Below are 16,873 nucleotides of genomic sequence, written 5' to 3' on the forward strand. Positions count from 1 at the left end.
ATCCGTTCACGCTGAAATGACAACTGACAGCAGACAAAAGATCTGTCTTTTATTTAAAGTTTGACGGCAACGATATGTCAAAATCTGGTTGTTTTGACTGAGAGTGAACGCCCATAGTCAGCTGATGGAATGAGAGACAGAGAGATTTGTGAACGAATGAGCGCAAAAAGAGAGTCTCCCTGCCTGAACTTCCGCTAAGCTTCATTTATCTGTTTAATTTGAAGGTGTCACTTCAACGAATTGTAGTCCTTTATTAACGGTGTCCCAATTTTAGATAATAGTAAGTAATTAACTTAAATCTAAATAAAGTCATCAAATGTAATATTTAGCTGAAGCTAAAGTCTTTGACCCACAGGCATCAGCAGATGTCTTCCCTGTTGACCCTCTGCCAGGGCTGTACTGCAGCCATCGTCACTTCTTGCTGCTACAGGGGATTTTCAGTCTGGTCTTCATCAAGTGAAACACGTGATCTGTTGGCTTTACATCACGTGACTGGCTCGGCCAATCATACTGTAACCACTGTTTAGCCATAAAAAGACTCCTCTTGGTGGCCTTGTCTGTTTATTTAGGATCATTGTCATGCCTGACAATCTGAGCATTGTGGAACTGTGGATCTGTGTAAACACACAGTCCTACATTGTTCACCTAATATGGATGTGAAGACCGACAAACGCCCTTAATGCTTAGTCAGCACATTGACCTCCTATTTCTTATTATGCAAAGTCAAAACAATGAAAAGCATACCACTATCCCAATACTTTATGACTGCACTGTATATGTGTTTGTTCATATGGTTGCATGTGCTTTATGCACACTCCAAGGATGTACAATTATATCCGTTTCTTCATGCCCAGGCACACGCAGGCATGGTTGTGATCATCGTGAACGACAATCCTTAGAGAATTGTGTCTCACAAGTTTCATTGTATGAGACCGAAAACACAATTGATAATTTACATATTTGGCAGGCCAAAAGCCTACATCTGTGGACTCAGACTCCAGTGGTAGAGAACTGTGTGACCTCAGTCTGGAGGTCATCCTGAACTGTTCTTCCCCCCAACTGATCCATGCCTAGTCAGGCCGGCGGTCTCTGTGTCGTCGCAGCAGCACAAACAGACACAGGCTCCCTTGTGCTATTGCGTGCCCTGGAGAAGCTGTTCTGGTCCTGGCGGGAGCGATAGGGCACGCAGAAATCCCTGAAGCACCTTTTGAAGTTCTCATCCAAGAAGGCGTACAGCACCGGGTTGAGACTGCTGTTGGTGTAGCCCAGCGCGATGCACAGATGCCAGCAGGCCACAACCAGGAGGTTCTTGCGGTCAATATCCACCATGGTCTTGACAATGATGAAGATGTGGATGGGAGTCCAGCAGACGATGAAGGCCGCCACGACCACCAGGACCATGCGGGTGATCCGTCGCATGTTCCTGTCCTTCTCTTTGGAGCCGGAGAGCAGACGGACACTCTTGAGCCGCAGGATCATCAGACCGTAGCAGATGGTGATGACCAGGACGGGACCCACGAAGGCAAAGATGAACACGCAGATTTTCATCACTGTGTCCCAGTACCACTCAGGTTTGGGGAATCTAAGTTCGCAGGCAGTGTTTCCTGAGGAGTTAAAACAATTAGAAGTTTAATAGAGGGCCATGTGGAGAGGCCAATTCAAGTTAATAACCCAGCTCAAATGTTCTCTTTTATGGCTTGATTACTCCCCGAAATCAACGCTTGTCGCTTAAAAGCTTGTGCTGATAAGTGAAGTTTTTTGCACAGTGATGGTAATTTTCAGCATGTCTTCTTCAACAATAGAAATTTCTCACCTTTAACTGTCACCTTGGTAACAGCCATGATCATCACAGGGACTCCGACAGCAGAGGAGAGGATCCAGATGCAGACGTTGATGAGCTTGGCTTTGGCGGGCGTGCGGAAGTCCAAGGCTCTCACCGGATGACAAACGGCGATGTAGCGGTCCACGCTCATCATAGTGAGCGTGAAGATGCTGGTGAACATGTTGTAGTAGTCAATGGCGATGACCACTTTACATAAAACCTCCCCAAATGGCCATGTGCCCATCAGGTACTTGGCGCTCTGGAAGGGGAGGGTGCTGGTGGCAAGAGCGTCTGCAAGAGCCAGGTTGAAGATGTAGATATTGGTGGCAGTCTTCATCTTGGTGTACCTGGTTGGTTGGAAGAAAAGCATGGGGTGCTTTTAACTGATTCTTACTAACACTCGAGGGAAACTGTTAGTTGGAGGAGATTGAATCTGCCTTCTGCTGTGTTCCGAAGAAGATGCACAGTGGTTTACTCACGATTTCCATTAAAACGTTTCAAGGTTAGAAACCAATTTATTGTTTGAGCTAATCTATTTCCTCTCAAACTAATGATCTCGTATTTCCTCTCAAATAATATCGAACTGATCAAAAAGCTATTTAGATGCCTAATGTTTGTGGCACAATACTAAATGCATAAAAGCCAAAGTGGCTGTATGCTTCCATTAAACTGCACGTCTTTTTTTGGACATTTATTTACGTACCATGCTGTGAGTTTTTTCCACATAATATACTATAGAATACTATACTCTGAATATTTTCAACATTCTGTACTATGACTTTTTTTCGACATGGATTGCATTACTTTTTCCACCAAACTATACTATGGTGTTTTTAGGAATTCTTTGTTAAGTTGGAATTGTTTGATGTTTCTTCAGTTTATTGTGCTTCCTAGTTAACTTGTATTAGACTATATAATCATGTGTAATTTGTATATATTAATATTGTGATGGTTTATTTGTAAATACATTTAATAATTTATTTGGGGAGTGTTCAGATGCCCTTTATTGTTGGGAAGGTCCATTGGTAGTTAGGCCAGCTGGAAAAGGAATGTAATTGTCAGAGTTAATTTGTAAGAGCAAGGCGGGGGTCAAAGAGTGTGCTTTTTCAGCCACCAGAATCTGCTTTACCTGTGAAAAACCTGTTTCATTGTCCAGCTGCCTGTCTGCCAAGGGTGAGATTGTGAAATTCAGGGTTCAATCCCTGCCCACGCTGCTTGCTAGGGTTACCTAACCCTTACCCTGTTCACGCTGCTTGCTAGGGTTACCTAACCCTAACCCTGTTCACGCTGCTTGCTAGGGTTACCTAACCCTAACCCTGTTCACGCTGCTTGCCAGGGTTACCTAACGCTATTCAGGCTGCTTGCTAGGGTTACCTAACCCTAACCCTGTTCACGCTGCTTGCTATGGTTACCTAACCCTAACCCTGCTGGTTGCTAGGGTTACCTAACCCTAACCCTGTTCACGCTGCTTGCTAGGGTTACCTAACCCTAACCCTGCTGGTTGCTAGGGTTACCTAATCCTAACCCATGCTGCTTGCTAGGGTTACCTAACCCTAACCCTGCAGAGTGGGGTTTGATCGTCACAGTGTGCCCAACAGTGGAGTGAGACGAGTGTCTCCTCCCAACAGGCATTGACAGCAATAAACTTCACTTAAATTTCTGGTTTTCTCTTGCATAACCCGCCAGTTGTATCTCTCCGAAACCCTGGGAGGGTACCGGGCACTGATGCGAGTGTGGGGATCGAACCCTGCTCTGCCACACACAGAACTGGGAACTAAGCAACCAAGTCACCAGTGCCTTACGCACTTAGGCCTGTTCCCTTTGTGTATTTGACTTCGTCATTAGAAATTAAACCGAAAAACTGACGGCGCCACATAAGGATCGAACCTACAACCTTCAGTATTCCAACCAGATATCTACTACACTGAGCTATCTGACCAAATACAATCAAGTGATGTCACTTTTTGTATTTGAGTTCTTCATTTGAAGTTAGACCTGAAAAGTGACTGCCCTACATAAGGATCGAACTTACAACCTTCAGTATTCCAACTAGATATCTACCACACTGAACTATTTCACATAAGACACTTGAATACTGTTTCTTGTATGTCGAAAAAAGGTGAAAAAAGTGATAAAAAAGTCATAGTATAGTGTGATGAAAAAAGTGATGAAATAGTCATAGAATAGTATGTCGGAAAAGTCATTGGATAATATGTGGAAAAAAAGTGGTTTAAAAGTCATAGTATAGTATGTCCAAAAAAAGGATCATAGTATACTATGTTGAAAAGAAAGTAAAAATATTGTATTTCGAAGTTAGAAAAAGTCATACTATAGCATGACGAAAAAAAGTCATAGTATAGTATGTCAAAAAAGTCATAGTACAGCATATCGAGAAGAAAAAAAGTCATAGTATAGCATGGGTAGCATAGTGTAGCATATCACTTTTTTGGACATACTATAGTATGACTTTTTCTAACTTTTTTCAACGTGCTATAGGATGACTTTTTTGGACATTCTATACTATGACTTTTTTTTATCACTGTTTTCGACATACTATACTATGACCTTTTCATCACTTTTTTATCATACTATACTGTGAATTTTGTATCACTTTTTTCGAACTTTCTATATTATCACTTTTTTCGACATACTATACTATTACTTTTTTATCATTTTTTTCATACAATACCATGACTTTCACTATCACTTTTTTCAGCATACTATACTATGACTTTTATAACATACTATACTATGACTTTTTATGATAATTTTTCCTAATACTATACTCTGAATTTTTTTTCGGCATACTGTACTATCACTTTTTTTGACGTACTATAGTATGACTCTTTTAGATATATTATAATATTACTTTTTTGGCATTCTATACTGTGACGTTTTTATTACTTTTTCAACATATTATACTATGACTTTTTTTCGAAATGCTACACCATGCCTTTTTTTTTTTACCTTTTTTAACATACTATATTATGACTTTTTCATGATTTGACGAGCGAATGAGATGCAGATGAGGAGGTGTGTGGGGAAAGGCCAGTCAGAGTTGGTGAGGGAAATGGCAACAGGTGTCTAGGTGAAGGAGGGGATGTCAGGTGAGCAGGACTGGCAAGAGAGTCAGAGGGCATCTGGTAGATAAAGGATAGCAGGTTCAGAGAGAGAGAGGAGAGTACATGCATGAGGAATGTAAGCAGGAGCTGGAGACAGGGACAAAGAGACTAGAAAGTCCTCGTGACACAATACTATGACACTTTAATGACATATACTATGATTTTTTTATGATGTACTATACTATGACTTTTTGACATTTTAATATGTCATTTTCATGACATACACAGTATCCTCCAAAATCCTCCAAAACTGCTTCTTGATTTCGGGGTTGATTTTTTTCTTTTACCAGTGATCAGGCTGAGCATCTGGCTGTTTAAAGATGGATTCATCCACACAAGTCCACAATATGACAGTAGTTGGTCACATTTAATTAAACCGCAGCAACGAGCTCTACAAGGAGGAGGGTCGACAAAGGGATATCTTACCCTCTATCTTAATCCCCCACGTAAAGACATTTATTACATTACACACTGATCTCACTCTGAATGTAACCGCTCTGCCGGGAAGAAAGTGGGAGCATGTCTTTTATATTCTCTTTGGTTTGATTATTCTGAATTGAAAAATGAAACTACAGAAACTCATATTTCATCTTCCATACAGGAAGCAGTTCAGTGAGAGGATTAATTTGACATTGGAGGTCCAACCTTGAGGTAATTGCTTTCTCATTTAAGCTGCATTAGCTCAACAGCAAATCAACATGACATGAATCCTCAGAATCTTCAATACATGAATTAGTACCACATCTCTCATCTCTTTTCATGTGCAGGTGAGGGTTCAATATGCTGCTTATTTCCCATGCAAATTAATCATCTGAGTTTACAACATCATTCCTGACAGGAGTAATTGGTGCAATGTTGAGCTATAGATCACACTGTGCCCCCCTCCTCTCATGTGTGTAGGAGGCGTGTGTGTGTGTGTGTGTGTGTGTGCGCGTGCGTGTGTGCGTGTGTGCGTGTGTGTGTGTGTGGGTGTGTTAGAGTGGCTCTCAGACACAATGAAACACTGGGCAATTACAAAAAAATCATGAATTATAGACCTTTTTTTAGACATATTCTAAAATATTCTTCAAAATCACTAGTAGAATAATTTGAATATCAAACATTCCCAGAAATGGTACCTTAAAGAAATTTGAAATAACCAGATTCACAGAGTTGTTGGTTTTTTTTTGTTGTTTTTTTTACCATTGACCAGTCTTGTCTGAATGCCAGCTGAGCATCTGGCTGTTTAAAGATGGATTAATCCACATGAGTCCACAATATGACAGTAGTTGGTCACACTTAATTAAGCAGCATCAACGAGCTCTATATGTTCTATATGTATATGTATGTTGTATATATACACACATATTCACACATTCATTTTTTTTATTTTATTTTTTGCTTTCACTAAGTAGTTTATGGCTCTTTGTTTTGTTTATCATATACATGTCTTACCTGACCACCCCGTACATCACCAGCACGTTTCCCAGCAGTCCCACCACACAGATGAGAGAGTAGAGCGCGGTGATGCAGACTGCGATGATGAGACTGGTAGTGTCTCTGGCTGCAGCCTGGTTGGTCTCGTTGCTGTTTGAGGGCAAACGCAGCGGATCCTCGGTGAACGAAACATTGAAAGGAGTTGTGGAGACCGAGTCGTTAAAATCACCAAAAGCACCAAAAGCGGAGTACTGAGGAAGAGCCATCTCCAAAAACAATACAAGTGAGATTGGAGCGCGTGAAGTCAAGAGATTTCCAAAGCAGGTACAGAGGAGCGCACGAGAACTGGACGGCACAAGAGGAGTCTCTCTCTCGCTCTCTCTCTTTCTCTCTCTCTTTCTCTCTCTCTCTCTCTTTCCCTCTCTCTCTCTCTCTCTTTCTCTCTCTCTCTGTCTTTCTTTCTCTCTCTCTCTCTCTCCCTCTCTCTCTCTCTCTCTCTCTCTCTCTCTATTTCTCTCTCTCTCTCTTTCCCTCTCTTTCTCTCTGTCTTTCTCTCTCTCTCTCTTTCTCTCCCTCTCTCTCTATTTCTCTTTCCCTCTCTTCCTCTCTCTTTCTCTCTCTTTCCGTCTTTCTCTCTCTTTCCCTCTCTCTCCCTCTCTCTCTCTCTCTCTCTCTATCTCTCTCTCTCTCTCTCAATTCAATTCAATTCAAATGGCTTTATTCGCATGACGTAACACTGTACATGTTGCCAAAGCATATTCAAATGATGAAAATTTACAATAATTACATTTCATTAACATGTTTTTTTATTTCTCTCTCTCTCTCTCTCTCTCTCTCTCTCTCTCTCTCTCTCTCTCTCTCTATCTCTCTCTCTCTCTCTCTCTCTCAATTTCAATTCAATTCAATTTGCTTTATTGGCATGACTGTCAGGTGAACAATATTGCCAAAGCGTCAATTCAATAATAAATAAAAATAAAAAAAAAAAAAACATATATATACACATATATACAATTCATGAAGCAAATTACAATATATATGCTCTCTCTCTCTCTCTCTCTCTCTCTCTCTCCCTCCCTCCTCCCCCCTTTGTGCAAAGCGCACCAGTGCACAAAGCAAGATGTGTATTGTTACCCCGCCCAAAGGGATACCATTTGTCAAAGTGCTTTAATTAGCTCTAGCATTATAATAATAATGCTTCATCACATCCATGTTTTTGTTGTATTCCCCTTATTATTGTCTTTTATCCAAAATAACACCTGCCACTCAGCAGCTCATCAAACAACAGTCAGTCAAAAACCCAATCTGATCATCTCTCATTGGTGCAGCTCAATTAGACTTATTGAGCCATCCCTCTTCTTATTGCTGCCTGCCTTCAACCCACTCTGCTTGTCCCACTCTGCATGGCCTGTGGCTTGTGTTAGGGGAGCTCCATTAGAGGACTGACCGTTCTCACCAGTCAGGCAGTCACCTCCATGAAATTACTTTACGAAACCACAGGAGTGATGCAATCACCTGTCAGTATAGCAAGGCTGATTAAATATTTAAGAGGGTTTTGAAAGCCTATAGCAGCAAGTCAAGAGTGTGGATTTTGGAGTGAATCCTACAAATTCTCTCATTATACTCTTTACATTCGCTGCCTGGGTAATTGTGCTTGTATCAATTACATCTGTATGAGCAAACACATTGATGTAGGCACATGCACACACGTTCATTTGAGAACTCTGTATTTGCTGTAGGTCAATATTGCATTTGCTGACGGCATGTCACGTAAATCCCTAATGTTTGACTTTTAATCCCAAGCAGGTGTCTTTTCACAATTTTCTTTTAAGCGCTCATTTACCTGTGGCTGCTTTTTGTCTGTAGCCCATTAACTGAGAACATCAGAAACCATTAGGGACACGCAGCTGCATGTGTGCAGTCTGTTTGAGAGCGTTGCTCAGGGGTAATTGTTTATTTGAACACAGACGGATCAAAAATCCTCCCGTGGCTGTGTCTGTAGTGTTCATTACTGTGGCAGTCTTTATGCACACTGCAAAGTGACCTTTACAAAATCTGCCTTTAAGCAACCGCCATCAGAGGGACAGTCAGAAGAATAGGGCCCGGCGTGCTAAACAAAAGCTCTGACGCCTCCCCCCTTTACTGCTCCGTCTAAAGATAGATCGTGCGTGTCTTCCTAAGATGAAGAGCAGTAATTAAAATCATCTGTCCAGCGATCTCATTTGTCTTTCATTGATGAGGGAGGTTTGTTTGCAGCTTCTGTTTAGCTTTGTGGCCATCCACAGGTGAGCCGTATTCTCAACAGGATGCGCAAGACTTGAGAGTTTTTCGCCACATGAGAGAATCCTTACGACTCTGGTGTTCCTCTGGCTATTCCTCTAGTGCCACAAGCAGGTCAAAGTGTTCACTTAACTTGAGAAACAGCAGCGTAACATAATTGTGATTGGCCCCAGTGCAAATCTTTTTCTTGGGCGCTCGCTCCATACAGAAGCACACGTGCGTGCACACGTACACACACGCACACGTACACACACACACACGTACACACACAACCATTCCAGACAATAGCACTGTAGACAATTACTGAAATCTATCAACGCTAATTTAACAGCTTACCCTGGACTCAGAAGCCAAAATGTTATCACGCACACAGATTTCAGTAGGTGCACATTTTCCAACATATGAGATGTAACAAATGCTATATATTGAAATCCCTGACCCCAATCCATAATAATATAAAGAAAGCAGTACTCACCCATTAGAAGGTCATCCTACAGGTCTTGTGCTCCGCAAAGTCATCAACCAACACTGCCATGTCCTTGTTTATTGGAATGTCGTGATCGTTAGCGACGCAGCGTACTTGGCACGTCAGCTGAGCTGAAGTTTTGTCAGACGCCCAGCTGTTTCTATTTATTCCTGAAATCTCCTCAATGGACCAGGAGCGGCTGACAGGTGAAGTTGTGGACATGGTGTAGGAAGGTAACTCTTGGGATCCTGACAGCTTCTGGGCCCGGTGCGCCGCACCGGTTGCACCGTCAATACTTACACCACTGCTGAGAAATATCTCAACGTAATATACAGTAGGCCTCCCAACACGTTCTCATCCCAGCTCGTCACATGCTGAGGTTTTGTCAGACCCCTCAGCATCACTTTCTGCTCGTAATAAACGTGCTTAATGTTGTAAATTGACCAAAAACAATTGCTCAGGATTAGGCAACAAAACCACTTAGTTGGGTTTAGGAAAAACAACATAGTTGGGCTTAAAATTGCTACGTTTTTACAGTGCAAATATAACTTCACGTTCTAAACACAGGACACAAACAAACAGCTGACAAAGCGTCGGTATCTGATGTCCTGGGGAATGAGAACGGGCTGGATATACCAGATAGATTGGCACAAATTTTGGTACAGACATTCACAGTTCCCGGACAATGTATATTAAAGACTTTTGTGCTCCCCTTGACTTTTCATCTATAGCGACATCAGGTTAAAATTTATAATTTGTCCAATACTTTGGTTTATGGCCAAAAACTAATGACATTCCCATCAGCATCAGCTACACTTTTAATGCTAATTCACAAAAGTTTGCATGCAACACACTAAATTAACATGGTGAACATACATGGTAAACCCACTTAACACATCAGCACGTTAGCAGTGTCAAGGTGAGTTATATTACATATTACATATTGTAGCATTTAGCTGAAAGTGAGTGGGAGTGAAGGACAGTGAATTGTTGTTGAAAGAAAGTCACTTCAGTCTGAGTTCCCTCTATTTTTGTCTCCAGATGAAATCAGACAAAGACGCAAAGGAAAATGTAGTTATGATGAAAGAGCTATAAGCTTTTCTGTTAAACAAAGTCTAAGAGGTGTTTACAAAAGAGAAGAGATCAGCTAAGATATTTCAGGGTGAGTGCCTTTTATTGAGTGTGCGATGAGGTTGAGGGAGGCAGTGGGGGTGGAAAGGTCACCTGGTTTATCAAACAAACACCTCACGGTCTTCACATATGTTTCCTTGAATTCAGCCCACGGCACCTTCAGAGGGCTCGGCAGTACACTCTGGTCTCGACAAGTTATCTTGCCTGTATACCTACACAACTCTGACACTGAAGCCCTGATCACAACACTCGTTCGGTACATCCCGCCGGCGTGAAATGACTTACACAGCAGTTCAGGAAGTAAATTCAGTTTAATTCCAGCTGTGTGGGAGAATGGTACATGACAACTGCTGCAGGAGCTATGATGGCATACAGGGTTAGATTAGAGGGGTTATCTATCCTCCTAATGAAGAGGGCTAAAAATACTATAATGTATGAGTGCAGGGTAGGTGCTCTGTGTAATGGCAGCAGACTGAGTGTATACGATGAGCCATATCTTTCTCTGTACGCAATTTTGAGATGCAGTCGTAATGTGTCGTAAAAGAGAGAAATGTGGGCCTGGACATACAGTACAGTAGAGACGACGACACGGACAAAATGCTGCTGTTGCTGTTGTGGTGTTTATGTTCTCTCCCGGAGGACAATCACTCACGATTCGTCTGTACAGGCAGTATGATTACTCGCATCACTCATCAGCCCAATGGAAACCTTGGGAAGCATTACGCTGCCTCCCCGAGCCCATCACATTCATGGCAGGGAAAACAGAGTGCAGACAATTTAAAGTGGGCTTCATGTTGTTTTTCTGCATTAGGACGGAATGATGATGTATGTTTGATTTATAAATGATCTAACAAGAGAAGAAGGCTCCTCTCAGCTGCTGCTGAGTGATTAAACCTTAATGAATTATTTTTAATACACTTGCATATCGTCTTGCATCGATCGAGCTGTGATACTTGTTGCACTCGCTGTCATTTTATGTTTTATATGTTGCTGCTGTTATGAGCGGATGTGTTTCACATCCCCTATCAGATTGCAATATCTCATACACGGCAGCAGTTCTGATACGAGCTGGTATACTTCATAACTTCTGAAAGGTCAGAGAAAAAAAGGAATATATACCGTATTAGATCTTGCCATTTTATTTCTCCATGTTGCCAGTATCTCATGCAGTATTAAATGGGAGAGGAACTACAAGAAAACACATGTTCTGAGGCTTTCGTAGGATTTCAAGTTGTTTGTTCTGCAGCTGTCAGAGCTGAAGCACAGCAGAGGACTGGGCTTCTGCCAGCTGTCACATTGCATCGCTATGTAACAATCACAACCGAGCCACATATAGTGCATAAGTCTGACCTGTTCAGCCTTTAGGTGTGAGCTCGTCTTCTGAATCCTGGAGAGGCGAGGACTGTTATTAGTTTCTATGAACACATCAATTTCTATGCGATCATGTTATTTTGCCATCACACGTTCAAGATGTTATCGTTTCACCACAGCAATGACAAGGCATATCTTTGTCTGATTAATATTTCCTGTATGCTTGTGGCTGAATGAGCACGAAATAAAAAGGGAAAAGAGTCAGTCACTTTGGGAAAAAGACTGGAGCAGAGCAAAACAGCAGGCTTCCAGTCCTTAACAGCACGGAGAGATTATGCAGCCAGCAACCTGCTTAATTTCCGACCCCGTGATAAAGTCCAAATTTTGTCAGACATAATGGAATGTCTCTATGTGGCAAATGAAACATGGTTGTGTGCGGGCAGTGTCCACAGCCATTAACCGCCGTAGACAAACATCATGTTGTTGCACCTTTATTTTACATCCGTCAGCGAAAAAAACACTATTTCCTCTATGAAACATGATGGGGCAGCGTGTATGTTTATGTGTTATTAATTTGTGGAGAAGTCACAGATGCCCTGCTGGGGTATTTGGTGCAGAACAGAAGGAGCCATGCCGTGGTCGGCAAATCTGCCTCACACCCAAAATATTTATACTCTCGTAGTAGTGAAACACAGATCAAAACTGAATATTTTAAAGCGCCTTCAAGCTGGAGAAATATGTAGCGTGTTTACATCATGGGTATTAATAATAACTAGAAAATTTCGCAAGAAATTTTGACCAGTGTGCCTGGTGCTGGGGGGGAGGGGGTCTGAGGACCACAGTGAGGTTATAAGAAGGGGGATGATAGGCCCAAAGAAATCACGCTTTCGCGCGATTTTTTCGGAGACCGCTACGCGAATCTCTTAAACAGGTCATAGCACACCATTCCCGGTCATTACGCACATTTTGATGTACTTTTTTTACAGGTGATTTCAAAGTATTAAACCTTGCAAAGAAAATGCTCAATAGCTTCACTTGAGGCCAAGTAAGATATTATATTGAATATATTAAGTATTCCACATCCTATATAAATATATATATCCTGGATCAAGGCTCACTAAGTAGATAACATAGTGTCCAAAACTTCATGGCTAAAAGTCTCACATTCTTCACAAATGCAAACATTTAAATTAAAGTTAATCTCAAAAACACACATTCAAAAATGATCAATTTATCAAAGGCTGCATCAGAGTTAAATCACATAAAACAATCTGTTGTTGCAGCTGTCAGCCCTTTCTTTCTACATAGAGTTTGCCTTTCATAATGGCATTTTATTTCATTATAAATGCCATTTATGAATATTTTAGACAGAAAAAAGTTAAGAAACGTGTGGTAATTTTTAAATAATAGTAATAATCCACCATTAAAACCCTGTATTTTATTCATTCACTGAGTCACTCTATGTTCTGCAACACTGTCCTGCACATATTTCAGAATAAAAGCCTTATGGTAGCAAATGAAGGAATTCTGTCAACAGAAAAAAAAAAAGTGATGGCTTTTATTTTGAAATGAAAGCAGAAAGTGTTGATTTAAAGATAAATCTTTACATTTTTCATGTCCGTGACATATTCTACAGATATAAACATTTAAACTGTATTTATGTTGCTGATATGATGTCTATATACAGTCAAAAGAGCAAAGTCCCTGTCTGTTGCTGCTGTGAACAACGCGGCTCACGGTAAAAATGACAAGACCTCAAATCTCTAGAAGAGACGCAAACACACACACGCAGCTCTCCCTCCCTCACAGCGTAAAATAATATGAAACTGTTCTAGCCTAGATATTTATGTTCACAGCAACAGTAACAGGACATTTACATGTTTTCATAAAGTTCAGCCTTAAAATGCTAATCGGCTGAATTGTACAGCTAGCTAGCTAAATACACAGTTATCGTGAGACCCACCTCAAACAGAAGTCAGAGAGGCAGAAGGAGACATGAAGACGGTATTTAAATGAAGGCCACGAAACAAAGAGCCAATGAGAGTTCTTTAATTTGAGAGGTGTCATCAGATTCGTCAGGTTGGTTGCTGGGGCCCCCCTGACCCCTAGCAACAGGTTACACATTGGTTCATAGTCTGCCCAATGAAAGTGAGTTTACATTTGAAATCAAAACAAAAAAAAAGTCGTAATATTACGAGAATAAAGTCATAACTTTACGGAAAAAAAAGAAAATAACACGTAAATTACTACTCTATAATATTATGACTTTATTCTCATAATATTATGACTTTTTTTTCTCGTAAACTTCTTACTTTATTATCCTAATGTTATGACTTTTTAATCTCATAATATTATGATATTATTCTCGAAATCTCAGATTTATTTTTTTTTCCCTCAATGTGGCCCTAATACTCTGTAATAGGCCCTAATAATCTAGGTGTAGCCTATGAACTGGCAACTGAGTTTATAGAGCAAATATTAAACTCTCTTCCTGCAAATAAATGTTGGTTATTTAGTCTAGGAGTGAGAATAAAATGGCAACGATGCAAACAAAGTTTCTTGTTTTGTTTTAAACGCACAGCTGCCTGATATTGTCAGAATAACTATTTTAATGGAGAAATGGTCAAAAGAAGTACCAAGTAAAATACAAATTTTGCATTTAGGCTTATTGTGTTATGATCAGTTTGTATTGTGACACCCTGCCTATGGTTGTGGAAACTGGTAAGAGGATGACAGGAAGTGTGATTTGGATGAGGCATAGAATGAACTGCATTTTATATTCTATTATACCATTCATGAGCTTTTCCTGAAAATCTCATCCCAGTCTGTTTGACATGACAGATGAATGTAGATTACAGTACATGTTTACATTTTTTGGAAAATTCTTTTTTATTCCTTTTTTCCAAACATATCATAACAAACATAACAAAACATAACGCCGGTGCCATAATACAAAAAAAAATTATATCTTACATTTAACATTTAATATGTACACACACACACATACACATCGCCTCCCACTCCCACACAGAGACAGGTCCAGCCTTCTTCCCATCCCTAGAGGTAAAGTTACAGAAAAAATATCATACAATTAATATTTAAAATAATTTAATTAGTTAGTTAGAATTAAAAGTAATAAGTACTACAGTAGTATAATTCGTGATGGTAAGATAGAAACCTTGAATAAATTAATTAATTAAATAAATAAATAAATAAATGTAGAGAAAAAAAGAAAACAGCACATAGAAAATAATAATTAATAACTGACCTACATCATGGCTCAGGCCTTGAGATGGACAGCTCATTTTGAAGGGTTGATATCCAATATTTTCTATTTGTTCAGTTGTAATGAATATTATGTGTGTTTCTGCAACTATGTTCACTTTTTATTAAAAATAAATAAATACAAAAATCAACTTTTATGAATTTTAACCATCAGAGTATGTTTTTATTTAATTTATTTATTAGTTTATTTGACAGGGACAATACATAGGCATTGTTACACTTAATTAAAGTGCAACCGATGCAACGTATATATAGGACTTCTAGCCATAGCTAATTTGCAGACCTTGTCCCTGGTTAGGCTTTTAAGAAAAAGAAAATAAATTAAAAAAAAATAAGGAATAGCACATCATACATAAAATCGCATAATACAACATCGTACATTACAAACAATTTACATATGTATGTTCCCAATCAATAATCAGTGATCACAGGTTTGGTTTAGTTTCAGCCAGTATTTCACATATATTTCATTTATATGTAATACATATAAACAGATACACAAAATGACATATAGTCGTTATGATTTTAATCTGTAACAGGTTTGTTTTTGTATGTGTTTCATCACTAAATGTCGTTGCTGAAACATTTCAATAACCTTTGCACTTGAAGAAGTTCACCTTCAGAGAAAAAAGGCTTCGGGCCTGGATGTAGGATCTCCTACTTGTTTTATGTCTTTTCTCCAATCATCGTCTATATTTTTATATTTATCCTTTGAGAAAGGAAATATCAATGTGCCACCACATTTTGTCATAATAGTTATCATTCCTTAAGGAAAATATTTTTGCACAAGAAATGGTTGGATGATTTTTAATTGTGTGTAATCGATTTCTAATCCATGTGAGTTTTTTGAGTCTGTGTGATCTTACATTTTAGTTTTTATACATTTTTATTTGACATTTTTTTTATTGTTTAACAGATTGTTTTTCCTCCTATTGTTATTCACAAATCTTCTGAATCTCATGGCAGATTGCGAGCAATATTTCACTTTGACGGAACATGTCCGCGTACCGGCTCAGACCAAAATCAGTGTACATATCTGTGCTGAGTCACGACTGAATGGAAAAAATGCTACCCAACACCGCGGTACTTCAGCTGTCATGAAAATCAATCTGTAAATGACCATGTAAACTTTGACTTCATACAAGAAAACAAAACAAAAAAAAACTTATTAATAATGGAAATGAAGTTGTTGGGTCCAGCTGTTCACCTATTCCAGAAACATTAACATCTGCAGTGCATGCTTCTGCATCAGAGTGCAAGAACTCAGTGTCATATTTTCTTTTCCAAGGTGATATAATTTATGTAAAAATGTTGCTCTATCTGCTATAAAATGGCAGCGATAATTGTTTTATGAATCGTTTCATGTTATGGATTGTTTTATCCGTGGCCATACTGAATCGTGCGACAGATCCCTAACGATGTATGCAAGAAAAGCACTACCATGTTTAAAATAAAGGCCTACTGCACTGTTTTTAAGACAAACGTGAACCAGATTTTTGTTTCTCTTGTCGAACTAATCACAAATATAATCTATAAAATGTTATATGAAATATTACACTCTCCTAGCTCCTTCACAGCTTTCCGCAGGTTTGACCGCGTCATCCCGTCAGCACCACGGAACAGTTGGACTACTGCTTTGCTGACAAATCCCCGGCATCCGACCTCCACGGGATAAACCTTTGCTTTCCAGCCAGCCTCTTGGTGTTCCGCCGCCAGCTTTGAGTACTTTAGATGTTTCCTTTCGTGGGCTGCTGTTATGCCCTCTTCTATTACAGTATATTGAAAACCAGTCCTTCATTTGTTATTTATTCTACTGTACCAACTCTTGTTAACAAGCTTTTTATCATTCTTTGTGGCTTCAGGCCTCTCAATAATTTTCCAGCAGTTATTTTTTGTAAAGACGTGATTGTAAAATAGTCTTTCTGGGTCCCATTTATCACATGACCTGTAGTTCAAACATCAAAGTCACTGCACATCCATCCAAATACTGAATGTTGTGAGCTAGTCCCGCTGATCTTAACTGCAATTTATCATGAACACATG

General features: G+C 39.7%; 1 protein-coding gene across 1 annotated transcript; it reads right to left on the reverse strand.

Annotated features, from left to right (window-relative positions):
* Nucleotides 1–478: 478 nt before the first annotated feature.
* Nucleotides 479–6,739, reverse strand: oprd1b (opioid receptor, delta 1b). The gene is made up of 3 exons (XM_037783477.1): nucleotides 6,379–6,739; nucleotides 1,814–2,169; nucleotides 479–1,604 (listed from the first exon to the last, which is right to left on the reverse strand). The coding sequence occupies exons 1-3, from the start codon at nucleotides 6,624–6,626 to the stop codon at nucleotides 1,075–1,077; spliced, it is 1,134 nt and encodes a 377-aa protein (XP_037639405.1). The 5' UTR covers nucleotides 6,627–6,739; the 3' UTR covers nucleotides 479–1,074.
* Between the last annotated feature and the right edge of the window lie 10,134 nt (nucleotides 6,740–16,873).

Source organism: Sebastes umbrosus, chromosome 11 (assembly GCF_015220745.1).
Source record: "Sebastes umbrosus isolate fSebUmb1 chromosome 11, fSebUmb1.pri, whole genome shotgun sequence".
In the NCBI taxonomy this organism is placed as follows: Eukaryota; Metazoa; Chordata; class Actinopteri; order Perciformes; family Sebastidae; genus Sebastes; species Sebastes umbrosus.

Coding starts and splice junctions, on each gene's coding strand:
- oprd1b (XM_037783477.1), bottom strand. CDS start 6,626: ATGGCTCTTCCTCAGTACTCCGCTTTTGGTGCTTTTGGTGATTTTAAC. Junction 2,170..6,378: donor GTGATGTACGGGGTGGTCAG/GTAAGACATGTA, acceptor CCAACCAACCAG/GTACACCAAGATGAAGACTG. Junction 1,605..1,813: donor TACCAAGGTGACAGTTAAAG/GTGAGAAATTTC, acceptor TTAACTCCTCAG/GAAACACTGCCTGCGAACTT.